The sequence below is a fragment of the Myotis daubentonii genome, chromosome 1 (assembly GCF_963259705.1).
Source record: "Myotis daubentonii chromosome 1, mMyoDau2.1, whole genome shotgun sequence".
Taxonomy (NCBI): Eukaryota; Metazoa; Chordata; class Mammalia; order Chiroptera; family Vespertilionidae; genus Myotis; species Myotis daubentonii.
Window position 1 is genome coordinate 72,626,527 of NC_081840.1, and position 16,440 is coordinate 72,642,966.

The 16,440-nt window shown below is 45.9% G+C and overlaps 1 protein-coding gene across 3 annotated transcripts; it reads left to right on the forward strand.

The window, feature by feature from the left end:
- The first annotated feature begins 2,842 nt into the window (after positions 1-2,842).
- GREM1 (gremlin 1, DAN family BMP antagonist) lies at positions 2,843-15,981 on the forward strand. 3 transcript variants are annotated; one of them, XM_059705519.1, is made up of 2 exons: positions 2,843-3,074; positions 12,026-15,981. In XM_059705519.1, exon 2 carries the CDS (start codon positions 12,027-12,029, stop codon positions 12,579-12,581), a length of 555 nt encoding a protein of 184 aa, XP_059561502.1. In that variant the 5' UTR covers positions 2,843-3,074; position 12,026; the 3' UTR covers positions 12,582-15,981. The 3 variants fall into 3 exon arrangements, with proteins under 3 accessions (XP_059561502.1, XP_059561511.1, XP_059561522.1); XM_059705528.1 differs by lacking the exon at positions 2,843-3,074 and adding an exon at positions 4,643-4,769; XM_059705539.1 differs by lacking the exon at positions 2,843-3,074 and adding an exon at positions 7,259-7,281.
- Positions 15,982-16,440: the final 459 nt, after the last annotated feature.

Below are 16,440 nucleotides of genomic sequence, written 5' to 3' on the forward strand. Positions count from 1 at the left end.
ACATTCTACAGAGAGGTGAGCAAGCAAGAGAAATGCACTTTCCTTTTACAAACCAGTAGCTGAGCAGGATCTACACATTACCTAAAGTAATTTAAAAGTAGTTTCTGTAAGTACAATTTATCATTTATCCATCATCGTTTAAGTCTCAGATTTAAAATGTTAACTTCGACTACATGGAGCCATTCTATTTCTTTCCCCTCTTACTGAGAACTGGCTTCAATTATGTAATTAAAGAGGGCTGAAGCCCTGGCCAGTTTGGCTCAGTGGATAGAGTGTGGGTCTGTGGACTGAAGGGTCCCAGGTTCAGTTCTGGTCAAGGGCACATTGCCCAAGTTGTGGGTTCGATCCCCAGTAGGGGATATGCAGGAGGCAGCAGATAGATGGTTCTCTCTCATCATTGATGTTTCTGTTTCTCTCTCCCTTTCCCTTCCTCTCTGAAATCAATTTAAAAAAAATATATATAATTATATATATTTATATAGGTTTCAGGTGTACAGATATATATATATAAAAGAAGGCTGAAGAATTCTTACTCTATGCCTTCATCCTGATTGGATAATGGTTTGCATTGACTGGTTGAGAGCTGTGGAAACACAAATATGAGGCAAAAAATTTGGATACTGAAATAAATATTTACAAACACACTAGACTATAAACTATGAGGTGGTGAGGGTCTGTGTTCGTCACATTCGTGATGGTTATGTCCTCAGCATTCAGGCACGGTTGAGTACTTCAACTAGTGGGTATGTGCTGAACATTCCCAATCCACAACTACTTACAGAATCTTAATTTTTGTGTTAGACACGGTGTGCATCGTATAATCAGAATGACCAAGATAGACAAATCTCCGCCCTCATGAAGCTTATATCCTAGTGGCAGAGAGAGATTAGTGACAATGAAGAAAAATGATGTAGTGAAATGGGACTGGGGAGGAGGGGGAGGGCTCAGAATGTTTCCATTGTAAACAGTGTGCTCTGAGAAGTCTCCTGAAGAGGGCTCAGAGTGATTATCAACATTTACTAGATACAGAGTAATAAACGATTGAGATACACAGAGCCACGGTGTCAGGGCTCCAAAGCAATTACTTCCAATTCAGCAGGTAAGTTCTGTCTCTGTATTTTTATTTGGGGTTGCTTATAAGAGTCTTGGAGGGGAAAGTGACTAAAGCATTAATTTTTAGATTAGAAAGAGTTGGTGAATTTGCAAAATAAGAGGTCTTTGAACGAATAGTTTACACAGTGAGAGAACAGCTTGGTGGTGAGCTTGGCTGGACTGTTAATTGCCTAAGTATTTTGTGTATTTCTGACTCCCTACCTCTTCTGCAGCCAACCCCGCCAGGGAAAGTCGTTAGGTCCTGTTGAATGTTCACATCCTGCAGGCAACTACAAACTACGGCTCACGAGATGGCTTAACAACAAAAAATTACTTAAAACATTTAAAAGTGCAGCACGGAGTTCACGGGGTAGAAACTGCTCTTTGCACGAACAAAACATTCAAATGATGAAGATTCTCTAGATGCGGAATTAATGCAGATTTCCTTCTTGTTTCATTTATTTTGAAAAATCCACTTCCAGTATCTAACATCAAGTAGGCGTTCACTGTGTGTTGTCCCCCATCCCACACCGCCTGCCTGAAGGGGAAAAAATCATGTTGTTTGGAGGTTTTGTTTTGTTTTCTTAGCCAAGTACTTAAATCACCACGGTTTCATAAGTACCTTTTGATGGGTTTCATTGTTTTGTTTATTTTGCTTTAGTCAGTGCAGAAACCCTCAAATTTCCTTCTATAACAAACTCTTTTTTTGATCTGACCTGTCTGAGGGAGGCGGTCTGCAGACGGACCTCGCAGCCGGGTTGGTTTTTACACGGGCTATGACTTACCCACACAGAACTCACGGCCTCTTCTAAGAACCAATGTTCAAGCTAAGAGAATAAATCCAAGTGCTCGCTCATCTTTCGAAAAACATGCTCTTGGTGTGTTCGCCCATATCCTTCGGGTTCTCAGTAAGGAATACAGACGGTGGCATTGGGTTTTCACCTACAGAAGTTGTGCCTTACATTTCTGGGAAGTTATTTCCTTGTCTGACGTTTTATTTTCCTGGCTTATTCAATCTTTAACATGCCACACAAAACCTCCTCTCCTAGCGACTGTCTCCCTTTGTAAAATGGCTGAGGAGTGGAACACTTGGCCTGGGAGGGTCCCCTTAGGCTGACTCTCCCCTCTCCCCCGCTATTCCTTTCTGTACACTCACAGCCCAGGCCGCCAGCTTCTGAGCTGAAAGATCCCGCGGTGGCGAGGAGAGGACGGGGTCCCGTTGGCGACAGGCTCCTGCGGGTGGCGACGAGCCCGCCAGAGTGAACGGGGGCGCCGGGGTCAGAGCCCTCGAGGTTGGGGGCCTTGGGCGGAGCCGCGAGACCGCTCAACCTGAGCGCCCTGCACCCCCGTCCCCTCCACGGGGAAGGAGTCGCCCAATCAGTCACGACCCCACGGAGATCATGCTCTTCGCGGTGCCATCTCCGCGACCGAGCCCGTCGCGGGGCGGACGCCGGCGAGCGGAGCTGGCGAGAGAAAAGCCGGGCCCGGGGCGGAGAGGGAACGAGGGGCCGGGAGCCGGGGGATTTCCTCCTGTGCTTCCCCCTCCAACGGGAGCGGAAAATGTGATTTGCTGTGCATTCCAGGCGCGGTTCCCTGGGGTGACCTCTCCCAGCCGGCCCGGGCGGGGGAGCAGACAAAGAGGCGAGGCGGGCGGAGAAGGGACCCCGCGGGGAAGCAGGAGGGGTGCGGGGGCGGGGGCAGTACCGGGAAAGGGGGCGGATAGCGGGTCCCGCGGCGGCGGCGGCGCCTGGCCAATGGAGAGGCGCGGCCCCGGGCGCCGCGCTCGGCCGCCGGCATTTAAACGGGAGACGGCGCGATGTCCCGCACTCGGTGCGCCCTCCGCGGACCGGGCGACCCAGTGTGCGGCGAGAGCGCTCCTCTCCGTCCCGCTGACCCCGCGCCGAGCCCGGCGGCTCGGGCCGCGGCTGCACCCCGCGCCACGCGTCGAGAGCGCAGGTCGCGCCCGCACGCCGCGCTGACAGGTGAGCGTCGAGGCGCCGGGCGGGGTGTGCGTGCGGGCGGGGTGTGCGTGTGCGTGTCTGCGCGCGCAGCGGCTTCCAGAGCGACTCCCGCGTTCCGCTCTGTGGGGCGCGCGGCCGCCCTCGGTGCGGGTGGGCCGGGGCCCTGCGGATCCCCGGGGTGAACCCTGAAAAGCTGTCGCAGGGTTTTTCCTGCCGAGGCTCTGGCGGCTCGACCTCACCTTGCGCCGTCTGCGGGGAAAGGCTGGGCAGGAGGCTCCCCAGAGCGAGAGCGTGTCCCGTTTCCTTCTCCTGGAGCCCCGCGAACGCCCCCCTTGTGCGGAGTTCCCCGCGGCCGGGGTGCGGGAGCAGAGGGCCGGGGAGCAGAAGCCGCGGGGAGCAGCGGGGACCTGCAGCTCGGCCGCCGACCGCGGGGCCAGTTAAACTGAGAGGGTTCAAGTTTTTGAGGCGGGGAGCTGGGCTGCTCTCGGTCTCGGGGCACCCGTCGGCGTGCCGGGGACGAGCCTGCCCTGGGCGGGAGGATCAGGAGAATCAGCGATCGACTCGCGCAGGAGTCAGGATACCTGGTCCCGGATGCGGACTCTAGGAGCCCTTGGTGCTCACGCGCCCACGTGCTGGCTGCGCGCTCGTGGGCGCTCGGTTGCTTGTTTCAGGCTCCTTTCCGTCCCATGCGCATCTCGACGGGACCTCTGACTTGCAGGCACCGGGCAGCGACACCCCGCCAGGTCCCACTCCCGCGGGTACCCCTTGGCTTGTGTTCTAGAGGACCCCCTCCTCGCCTCGGACGGAGCACGCGGGACTGGCGGAGGAGGCTGGTCTCCGGCTCGGACGCCCAGGTGGCCTCTCGACCTCTCCCACCCCTCGCTCGCCCACTGACCCCTCGGTAGCGCGGGGAGCAAGGCCAGGGGCGGAGGGGCTGCGGGGCTGTCACCTCATCAGCCAGAGTTAATTGTAGTCATTAGGCTGGGGGGGGGGGGCAGTCGCGCCCCCACTCTGGCTTGGCATTGTCTTCAAATTCCAGCTCTGCCTTGGGGGCGCCCCAGCCTGGCGTTCCTCTGCGCCTTTTTCAGTGACGGTCCCTGGGCGCGGCGGGGGGCGAACATGAGGTGAGCGAGGCTCTGCGATGAAGTCCCTTCCTGTGCGTTTAGAGCTGGCCCGCATGGGCTCCCGGTCGAACCCGGTTGCCGCCTTCTGCCCGACTCTTTTAGACAGAAATATAGCCTCAACGTTAGGGGTTAATATCTCTTAAGAAATGGAACAAGGGCAGAGAGGCGACCATTGGTAGGTAATTAGATCTCCTGCTGGAAAGAGCAGATCCCAGCGGTGTGCGGGTCTGTTTATGCTCCCCTTCGAGAGGGTGCCAGGACAAGAGTCGATTAAAATAATCTATTGTGTTAAGTGGGTCATCAGGGATTTAAACTGTCCCGGGACCCCAGCGTAGTGGCCTCCCTCTGGCGGTGCACACAAGTTAAATAAATAGCGGAGAAGAGGTTAAGATAACCCCGTCCCAGGGTGAGGAGTCTTCTTTCTCCTCAGGGCTTTCCAGCTCCCCCTCCTCTTTCTTTCTTTCTTTTTTTTGGAGGGGGAAGAAGGGGGGCATAGGAACTTGAAGGGGTGGATTTTTCAAAGCAATGAGGGGGAGATCTTAAGAAAACTACAGATTATCATCTCCTCCCTGGCACACCCAAGTCTACAACAGTAAGTAATTTGATTACTATCACTGGATAAATTGCACTTTCCAATGGTTCACTAATTATTTAAGGGTTCTTTAGATCTGTAGTTGCTCTGTGTGCATGTGCTTAACCCCCAGGTCATTTAGAAATTAAAGTCTTTCGTAAATTTAGTAATTTCACAGATTTCCCATTTTCTTAAAGGTTCATTTTGAGTGAAATGTTTTGGCAACTCATGATCTATAGGAAATGTAAGTTGGCTGACAGTCTGTAGGCGAGTGCTCACACAGGGAAGAATAGAAACTTAAGTCCCCACATCTCTGAATGAGAACTGCCTGCCCGCCTTGTCTTCTAAACTGAAGCCCCCAGTCTTAATGTTTCAGTATTAAAAGTGGTATCAGTCCAAGAAACGCTTGTCAAGGGCAAAGCCGTGGAGCATGTCCTAGAACGGAGAGTGAAGAACTGGTAAGCCTAAGCCTGCTATGGAAGGTGAAGTGGTACCAGCCCATGTCATACATCTGCAAGGAATTTTCCTTCATTTTAACATATGCTCTTAGAAATGCCAAGTGCAACAGTAATTCCTGGACAAGAAATTTCCTCCACAGTGAACATGAAGATACAAAAGAGATAATCATTTGAGTTTAAGGTATTTTTCAAACGTTACTGCATTACAAACAAGTCCATATGTCCTTTGTTAAATACTGTGGTGGGTGTCCACAGAGTAGCGCTTAAGGACATGTGTTTGAGCGCTAGATAGAATTGGACTCAAATCTTGGCTCTCCTACTTGGGAGTGGTGTAACCTTGGACACATTCCTAACCTCCCTGATTGGTAAAACAAACACAATATTATCGATCTTGTGTTTTGTTGTGAAGTGTATGATAAAATTTGCTCGAAATTTAGCATAATACCTGGCATAGTAAGGGTTTAAAAATATAGGTGACTGTTCTTATTGGTGGTGATATTGGAAGAGGCAGTAACATTCTACAGCACCAGGATATTTTTACAAGGTGGTTCTGAAATTAAATCCTAAATCACACTCACACAGGGACCAACATCTTTCACCGCAAGACAGAACCTATAACTTACCTGTCTCTCCATAGTGCTGCTCAGTGAATAGTTAATGTTTATTTCTTTCAGACTTATTTCCTATTGACTGCAAGAATTGTATACAATCATTAACTTCACACACACACACACACACACACACACACACACACAAATTTTCCTATGAGCCTAGAGCTCCTGAGATACGAAACGACCAGGTGGTCTTCTCCCTGCCCTATGCAATGCTGGATGGACCCCCTGAGTGGGGTTCAAAATCACCAGGTCATAGGTAGGGTACTTGCAACATGTACAGGTTGAGACTTTATGGTCCACTAGTTGGCCAGCCACCAACTCTTCTTCTTGGTACAACTTGTCTGAAAAAAAAAAAAAATCAACCCAGCACATTCTTAAATTTTCTATTTAATTTCCAAAAGTTGACTTTTTAAAAAAGTAAAGATCAAAATAAACTTTGCCCTTCTCAAAGAGTTAACCCTAAGATAAAGGAATAGATTCTTCTAAAATCTGGTCTGCACTTAGAGCATTTGCTGTCAGTTCTGATTTTTTTTTTTTTTGTATGCTGGGAGAATAATTTGATGCCATATCTGTTGAATGTCTTTCTAAAACTTTACTCATCAGGAGGAATTGATCAGACATTGAGGCACAGACTGCTGGCTTGCTGACCATTGTCTCTTCACTGTAATTCCCACTCAACACTCCCATTTAACTGGTGATAAGCAGGGTGGCTAGTTAAAATGAGAAATATAGCAAGAAGAGGGCAGAAAGGAGCTAGCCTAAACTTTTTCAAAGACACCAGGACATTGGAAACAGTCACATATAGCATTTTCATTTTTGATTCCCCAGAATTAGATTATGTGCTCATAGTCTTGTAAAGACTGGAATAAATCACCATGTCCTGCTCAGGACAGAGGTGGTTAAACTGATTTGAGAGTATGTATATTCTATGGGACAAGTGGATAGGAGGGGAGGATGGTGATAAAGGAAAAATAAAAAAGATGGGATGGGTCTTGCTGGTAGGGAACAGTAGTAGAGAAAGCTCACCACAGACAATATGATCACATTACTTGGAGGAGAAATGCATTAAGGGGACATTGAGGCAAGGTTAAAAGATTATTGTCTGTAAAGGAAAATTAAGGGAGGGTCTTTGTGGGTGTCATGATGCAGTCTGGATCCGAGTTACAGCTTTAATTTAATGATGTGAGTGGGTTATTCTGTATATGCAAATTACCAAAAAAATGTTTGCAACTCATGGTTGTACATGGGTGATAATTCATAGGAACCTAAGTCTGGATTAGCATTTGGGTTGAGTTTTGATAATGGGGCACTCCGCTAGGTGTTGATGTGGAAAAGAATGGTCCTCAAGCAAATATCCTCCATGTCTAGGATATTTACAAAGTGAAAATTATTTTGTGGCCATACAAATGGGATTTCAAGAGCAAAATAGTCTTATATCCTTCACTGAGTCATCAGGACCAAGTTGGTGTGTGTGTGTGGGGGGGAGGGTGGGGGGTGTTGGATGGTTGGCCACAATGACTAGACAGAGCCCTGGTTCCAGTACTCATTACCCTTCTCATCCCCCTCACTCTCACTCATGTGGAGTATGTGGAGTCCTTCAGAGCTCTGCTCTTCTCTAAGAAGCAGAGGTCTCTGTTGATTGAGATTCCAGAAGTTGGTTTTCACTCCTCTCCAAATAGCTAATTAATATGATTTAAGAACTCTAAAACCTCACAATTAGCGCTGAAGACCTTTGAAGAATAGGCTTTTTAAAAATGAAAAAAACATTTCATAATATTTTCCACATCTAATAAATCTTATTTTGAGACAAATTTACTTTTCTTATTAAAAAGAAACCACCAGCCTGTCATTCTAGATTCCTTTGGCTTATGGGGTACACATGCTCCCATAGGAACAGGAAGCCTGTCCAAACTAACACTGAAAACCACAGTTGACTAATTTGGGGTTTACTGCTTGATTGTTGGTTTCTGCCATAGTGAGTACAGTGACTTCAATTAGAAGATGAAACCCATAGCCTTACGCCTGGGGTCAGGTAAAAAGCAGTGGCTATTTGGGGTTCTCCTAGAGAAAGGAAGGCAAGTACCTAGAAGCTCCCTAAACTGTAGGGAGCTTGCTACGCTGAGGGTGAGAACGAAAGGATTGCAGTTGGCTGCACTGCTCATTGGTATGTGGGAAGGCGTTTTAAAATGCAAAGAAATGGGAACTCTGTAAATCAACATGGTCTGTAATAATCATGTAAGAGCACCTACTGTGTGCCAGGCGCTGAGGATAAGGTGACGAGTAAACCCTCACAGCTCTCAGTTTAGGTATTTATGTAATTACAGATGTGAAAAGGCCAAGAAGGAAAAGCCGAGTACAAAGAAGGTCCTAAGTTGGTCTGCAGAAAAAAAAAAGACATTTTTAGACAGATATTTGTGGGAGGGGTGGCCTCATGACGCGAACCTGTCATATGCAGTGTATATTCCCAGTCAGTCTCAGATTGGCCTCTGTGATGTGGGCTCTGCTGGCCTTGCTCTGGGAGGGCTGCATTATCCTGGAGGGAGGAGGGACAGAGTGGGTATAGGCCCTGGGCTCTTGTATGTGCTCCTCTTTGAAATGGGCAGAAACTGTTTTAGTTTAGACCCTGTCCCTGAGCTGAATAAATAGCAGAAACTTGTGAAAGCGTTTCAGTTTCACTCTATAGCATTTGCGGAGGAGACTGGACGGTCCTGGCTCCAGCTATCCTGGGCTCTGGAGAAAATCAGCCCTGTTTTATAACTGGACTTTTCTCGTGAGTGATTTTTTAAAAAGACAAAACAAGGAAATTAATTTTTTTTTTTTGGGTGGTGAGGCAAAAAAAAAAGGGCTCTGTTTAAAGAACAGGGATGTTGTAACATAAACTGACAAAAGCCAGGGAGTCTGCAGTCAGCGCAGAGAGCTAAATGTCACATCGTCAGCTCCAAGCTTGAACTCGCCCTAAAGTATTAGGCTAACGTTGGGAAGATGGTGCCATTTAAGGATATTTTATTTATTATTTTAAATAATTCTTTATTGTTGAAAATATTACATATGTCTTCCTCTTTTCCCCATTGACCCTCTCCAGCCTGCCCCCGACCCAGGCCTTCAGTACCCTATTACCTGAGTCCATGGGTCACTTAAGGATATTTTAGATTTAATATCTAATTATCTTAATTTGACAGTGTCCTTCGGGTTGCATGGTGTTTATGGACAAGGGCTGTCCTGTAGAGAATGTAGAGTCCACACTGCCTTTGTCTTTGAAAAGTAATTGTTCTAGCTGATAGTTCCTTGCGGGGGTGGGGGTGGGGGTGGGGGAGTGGGTTGGGGGGGTGAGGGGGTGGGTTGGGGGGGCGGAGAGTTGTGATAAGGTTAAATTGCACTTCGTGATTATCTTGGGTAACACCAGTGTTCAGAAGAGAGCAGGGAAGTGATGCTTCACATCTTTGTCCTTAAGTTCAGAAAACTGTGATGAGTCCAGGGCAGGGCAGGCCAGGCCAGGGGAAGTTTCAGGATTCAAGTCAGATTTGGTGTGATGGCCTAAGGAGGGAGGCTGTGAATCTGAAAATGCCCTCGTCCCTCTGTACGCTGTGGCTGCAAGTGCTCCAGGCCTTCCTACTCAAAGCTCATTCAAAGGCAGTCCTGCACTCTAACAACGTCCGTCCCCAGGTGACTGCATGTTCAGGTTTGAGAAGCTGTCCCAGGAGAATCCTAATAGTCTGATGCTTCTCCTGCACTTTCCTTTTAAAAGTATGCTCTTCCTGCTCCTCCTCCTCCTCTTCCTCCTCTGTCTGCCCTCCCTTCCTGAACACCCTTCCTCAGATCAGTACTCCTTCTCCCAATTTACATTCCTTACTCCATTAATTTTTCTCTCTCCATCTTTGCTTTACTGTTTTATTCTCTTGTCTGTTTTCCCTCTGCCTCCCCCCTTATTTAATTTTTTTGTCATTGTTCATATGCCATTTTCCTCTCTGATCTTTATCTAAATCCAGACCCACCCACAATAATTCACTGTCCCCAATCTAGTTAACATGTCTATGGCATTTACTAATGCAAATATTTGCACATACCTGTTCTCTCTTGTGCCTATTTTCTGCCTTCTAAATTTTACACATACACACATATGTGAATGACACATTTCATCATTTAAAGTAGGAAAGTATGGGGGGATAAAATGGATACATATGTAATACCCTTTGTAATACTTTAAGCAATAAAAAAATAAATAAATAAAGTAGGAAAGTATATATCTTTGTGTAAAGAATGATATAATGAATATCTGTACTCAATTTAAAAATGAGAATAAGTGAGGGGTCCAGGAGTCTTTGTGAATTACAAGATCTTTCTGGTAAAGTAATTAATTCTGTCGGCAGTACCATCATATGTTTGGTTAGTTCTCAAATTGCTTTCACTTTTACATCAGATCTGATCTGAATAGCCTATCTGGGGAGATGAGGTATATACCGTTGCTTAAATGAAGTCATTTATTGAAAAGTAAAGTGATTTTCCTCAGGTTAGATAGCAAGTTGGTGCCCGAGGAATTCTAGTAGAAACTCAGTCTCAACTTTCTATCCAGCGCCCTTCCTGTGAAGTATCCTCCCTCAGTCCGTGCCTTCTGGTCTCCCCACTGGTCACCTTCCTAAGCCTGAAAACAGTGAACATCATAAGCATCCAACCAACTGAGCAACTCGGGCAGCACTGAGGCTAGTTAGGGGGAAAGACTGGGAGACTTGCCTGGCATGTGAAGCTAATTTATTTTTGCTAAAAACAAGATAAGTTTCCCAAAGAGGTGCAAGGTAACCTGGCATTGAAATAGTAGGAACTTACTAAATATTGTCAAGTACAGGAATGAATACAGGTAAGTGACCACTATACAAATCAAACATAGTTGGTGTCAGAAGCCAGGAAGCAATTCCTCCAGGAGCACCTGTGATGAAGAGAAGGGCCAGGGCTGAGTTCAGATCTCGACTTGTTCACGGCCTGATGTCCAGGGGAGTCATAGGAATAATAGTACCAATTCGTAGAGATACTGTGAAGAGTAAGTGAAATATTTTACCTAAATGTTTAACAAGTGCTTGCTGACATACTAGCTGCTATTTCATGTGCTGCCTAACACAGGATACAGTAGGTGATGTACCCTGTGAGTCAACATCATAGAGTTCATGGTCTTAGATCAGTGGTTCTCAACCTTCCTAATGCCGCGAACCTTTTAATACAGTTCCTCATGTTGTGGTGACCCCCAACCATAAAATTATTTTCGTTGCTACTTCATAACTGTAATTTTGCTACTGTTATGAATCGTAATATAAATATCTGATATGCAGGATGTATTTTCATTGTTCGCGACCCACAGGTTGAGAACCGCTGAATAGTCTAAGCTACTGTACGTCTAGGCTATAGGGTATAGCCTATTTTTTCTAGGGTACAAGCCTATACAGTATGTTGCTGTATAAAACAACATGAGATTAAATCAAACACAAGAGAAAAGGGTTTAATCAAAACACGTGGTAAACACAAGATGTATCAGGCTGTTTTACAGCAAACCTTTTTTCATAAGTAGAGTGCATCCTAAAATAATAAAAAAATAGTATAGTAAATATGTAAACCAGTAACATAGTCGTTTATCATCACTATCAAGTCTTATGGACTGTACATAACTGTATGTGCTGTACTGTTATATGACTGGCAGCATGGTAGGTGTGTTCACACCAGCATCATTCCAACACGGGAGTAATGCCTTGTGCTACAGTGTTACAATGGTTACGATGTCACAGGCAATAGGAATTTTTTAGCTCCATGATAATCTTACAGGACCGCTTTTTGTTTGTTTCTTTTGTAAATCCTCACCCGAGGAAATTTTTCCATTGATTTTTAGGGGGAGTGGAATAGAGAAGGAAAGACAGAGAGAAACATTGGTGTGAGAAAAACACATGGATTGGTTGCCTCCTGCAGGAGCCCTGACCAGGGCCTGGGCCAGGGAGGAGGAGCCTGCAACGGAGATATGTGCCCTTGACTGGAATTGAACCTGGGACCCTTTGGTCCGCAGGCCGATGCTCTATCCACTGAGCCAAACTGGCTAGGGCCAGGGCCACTTTTTGTATCTGCGGTCCATCACTGACCAAACTGTTATTATGCAGCACATGGCAATATTAACATTGTAATGAACTTTTCTATTTTTCATGTCTCCCCTCTCTGTGCTTCCTTCCTTTAGCATGAGCCGCACCGCCTACACTGTGGGAGCCCTGCTTCTCCTCTTGGGGACCCTGCTGCCAGCTGCTGAAGGGAAAAAGAATGGGTCCCAAGGTGCCATCCCCCCACCAGACAAGGCCCAGCACAACGACTCAGAGCAAACTCAGTCTCCCCAGCAGCCTGGCTCCAGGAACCGGGGGCGGGGCCAAGGGCGAGGCACGGCCATGCCAGGGGAGGAGGTGCTGGAGTCCAGCCAGGAGGCCCTGCATGTGACCGAGCGCAAATACCTGAAGCGAGACTGGTGCAAAACCCAGCCGCTCAAGCAGACCATCCATGAGGAGGGCTGCAACAGCCGCACCATCATCAACCGCTTCTGCTACGGCCAGTGCAACTCCTTCTACATCCCTAGGCACATCCGAAAGGAGGAAGGCTCCTTCCAGTCCTGCTCCTTCTGCAAGCCCAAGAAATTCACCACCATGATGGTCACACTCAACTGTCCTGAACTACAGCCCCCCACCAAGAAGAAGAGGGTGACGCGTGTGAAGCAGTGCCGTTGCATCTCCATCGATTTGGATTAAGCCGGGACACCCTGACTGCCCTAGGGATGCAGCCCCAGGCAGTCCCAGAGCCAGACCTAAAACAACCTGATTTGAACTTGGCTTAAATCTAGAGACAAGAAGAACCACCAGCTGCCTCCTGACGGGCACCTGCTAGTGTGTAGTTTGCAAACATGCGTGTGCATGGGTGGCTGTGGCTGTCTGCAGACACCAGAGGAAACATAGTCTTTGCTGGAGGGCACTTCATATCACCTAAATGAATCTGCTTCCACAGGGGATGGCCCAGAAAGCCCACACCACCCCCGGCATTTTCAAAGGTGCAGGTCTGAGCTCCGGTTATGCCTTTGTCTTCCATGTGCCCTCCTAGGGACTCTCCCTTTAGAATGAATGTTGATGGAAGAGGCCACTCTGAGGGCAGGAGACCTGTGTTAGTGCTGTACTAGACTTGGAAGGGGTATTTCAACCTGTGCTTGCTTCCTGCCTTCCTCCTCCCTTCCATAGTCAACCCCATTGTAGGATCTCAGTGACTATTTCAATCTAATCTCCTGTTTGCCAAGGGTTCCAAACTAACTCACTGGACCATGGATGTAAATTTTTCCCATCTTTGGAAGACCCTTCAGACTCTAGGGGAGCTGGTGTGGACAAGGGCAAGGAGGACGGAGGAATGAGAGAAGGGAGGGGTTGATCTTAAGGACCACTTGGGCCCAGCAAAATTCATTAGGGAGATGTGCAGGGTCTTGGAAGGCCAGCCCCAAAGCACAATGAGACCCATGTGTTAGCAAGTTTTCTCCTGGTATTTAACAGAACCCTAGTGAACAGAGGAGAAATGAATTTGCAAAAAATAAAATCATTAACGTTGGCTGTCACTCTGATTTGCTGAAACTAGTTGGAACCCAATTCCAAACTTAAAACACAAGTACTGACCACTTGGAGGTTAGCCCCTTCCTGCTTGGCCCCTCAGGTGGACAATAGATGTAGCTCAGCACCCCCCCACATAGGGATTGGAAGCGAACAGAAACCTCTTAAGCAGGAGGTACTAATTCCCTTTGCTTGGTTATAATCACCTCTCTCCCAATTCGCTATTTCTGGGTAATGCTTGTGAGCGGCACAGCCTCGTTGCCAAGGGTCTGCCTCTGCTGGGTATCCCTGACAGTGAAGAACCAGGCTCAGAGGAGAGCTTGTAGGGCCTGCTCCATTCTAGCTGGAAGAATCTTTGGTTGTAGCCACTGAGAGAAGTTTGAGCTGGAAAGCAGGACAGAGTGAGGAAGTTGCTTCTGGCTAAGGAGTAGTTTAATGCCTGGGAGATGTGAGGGATATGACCTTCCCTTCTTCCTTTGCCCGTGAGGGCCTAGTGGGAAGCCCTGGTAAGAAATCCGAGCATTTGGGTTCATTAGTTGTCATGGTAACATTGGTGGGATTCATGGAACATTGTAACTCTTGAGAGTGTACTGGTAGAAGCTGTCCTCTGATTAAAATTAAACTTGGGCTACTTCTCAATAGCTGCTTAAGATTTGTGTAATGGCCAAAGTGTGGTGTGGGTGAACCTTACTACATTTTGGGTTTGGCTAACCTGTTCCCTTCAAGCCTGAGGTTTTATATGTAAACGGCACCCCGCCCCCCAACACTTTTTTTTTTGTCTTGTATCATCTCAGCCTCACCACCCAAGTCATGTGTAACATGGGAAACCAATACCATAGACTCGTGTTTCAGTTGCCCATCAAGGCTCCAGCATTCAAAGGCCCATTGTAACTAAAGAGGCTGTTTTTATTTTATTTTTGATTTGGTTCAGTGTTCTCCCATTTAACAACTAAACAAGAACCATACTTTGCAGCAGAAGTTATTTTGAACACCCAAAATGTTGGGTCTAATTTTAAAACTTTTAAACTCACTACTGATGATCCTACTACACTAGGTGAATTTGTGCATTTCTTATACACTGTATGCCCCTGCCCTAAATCTTTCTATCATTCACATCCTCCAGCAATAAACCACAGAATGGATTTAATTAAGCACACAAATGCTAAGCCAGAATTTTTGAGGGTGGGGGAAAGGAAGAGAAAGGGAAAGGAACTAAAAATGTAAAACCATACTCAAGAGGAAAAATGACATTCAGAACCAGCGTCACTGAATTTCTCTTGGTTTAACTGTGCCATCAGCATGCAGTTGTGTTAAGAGAGGCGACTTAAGTTGGCAGCACTAATCTCCTTTTAGTAGCTTGTACCACTTCTTGCATGTAAGTTGAATTTGGCTTAAGTAAAGAGAATTTCCTCAACATGAACTTCACTGGGATAATCAGCAGCATAACTGCCCTAAAAACACAGCCTCGCTAAAGAGGGAACCCTCTGCTTTTCTTACTGTGCCTATATTAAACTCGCACAAGTACGGGTGTGTCTCCCAACATTTATTAAAAGTGCCATATCTGTTACATAGTGTATTGGAGTCACCGATGATGTACTGATATGTTTTTTCATTACTATAGTAGATTTTTTTTAAGTGGCAACTATTTGCAATCTCGATCTTTCCTATTAAAATAATGCCAAACACCAAATATGAATTTTATGATGTACACTTTGTGCTTGGCATTGAATGAGAAAAACACACATCCTGCAAGTCTGTAAGTTGTTTTTGTTGTTGTTGTTCTTGTAGTTCTTCAAAGTTTAAAATGTAAGTGAAAAATCTGGAGGAAAGGATAATTTCCACTGTGTGGAATGTGAATAGTTAAACAAAAAGTTATGGTTATTTAATGTAATTATTAATTCAAATCCTTTGGTCACTGTGATTTCAAGCATTTTTTTTCTCCTTTATTTGACTTCCTTTGAGTTGAGCGAAGAAGAGGCGGGCACATTGTATGCTGTCGGAGGCTTTTATCAGGTCAGCGGGAAATAAGATCTTGACACATCTGAACATGCATTACAGAGTCCAGACCTGAGCTTTTATTTTTTTTTAATTGAATGTTCCTTAAAGGTTAACATTTATGAGGCAATATTAAGAATCATTTTAAATGTTATTTTGGAAGACTTATGATGTGTGTGTACAAATAGTGGATAATAATGAATAGTTCGCAAGTCCTTTTAAGGAGAAAATCTAAAATGAAAAATGTGTGTGCAGAACATTTATAAGTGACAAGTTAATGCTTAAGAGTGAAAGTAGTTCTATTGATTTATCATTCTCAAGATATTTAATATCAACTGCATTGTGTATTATGTCTGCTTTAATCATTTAAAAACAACAGAGGATTATATAGACTATGATTAAGGTACTTTGCTGTGTATGCAGAGGAGAGGGAATTTGATAGTATCATGAAAGTTAATTTGGTTTTAAGCAAAGTTTTATGAATCTGCAACTAGAATGTAATTTTACCCAAATTATGTTCTATATAACCTTTCCCAAAGAGCAATAAATAGAACCTCTTCTCTCTCTCTCTCTTTCTTGTGTGTCTGTGTAACTGGAAGTGTTCATAGAGTAGACGTGGTGCAAGGATTCACTTGTGGGAAGGGAGATAGGAAAACAGTTAGATCTCTGCGACCTCAAAGGGAATTTATTTCTTCCACCTAGACCTTCCAGATTCTGCTTGATGTCAAATGGATACCTCAGGCTATGGCAGTTAGAAAGGGTTATGAGGAGCCTTCAAGTAGTGGAAGAATGTCATAGAAATGATAATAGCTCTATTTTGAGGTGTTCATGGGCAAAATGGGAGAAAGATTTTGGGCTCAGTACAAGGATGAGAGTGATTCAGCAAAGCAGTGAGTTGCCATGAGATGGTGATGGTGAACTCCCTGCCCTGGGAAATACTGAACCATATTTCTTCGCTTAGTGACTTTGTCCAGAAAAGTCACTAAGCAAAGAAACAAACAACAGCAAGCCGCAGCAACAACAAATC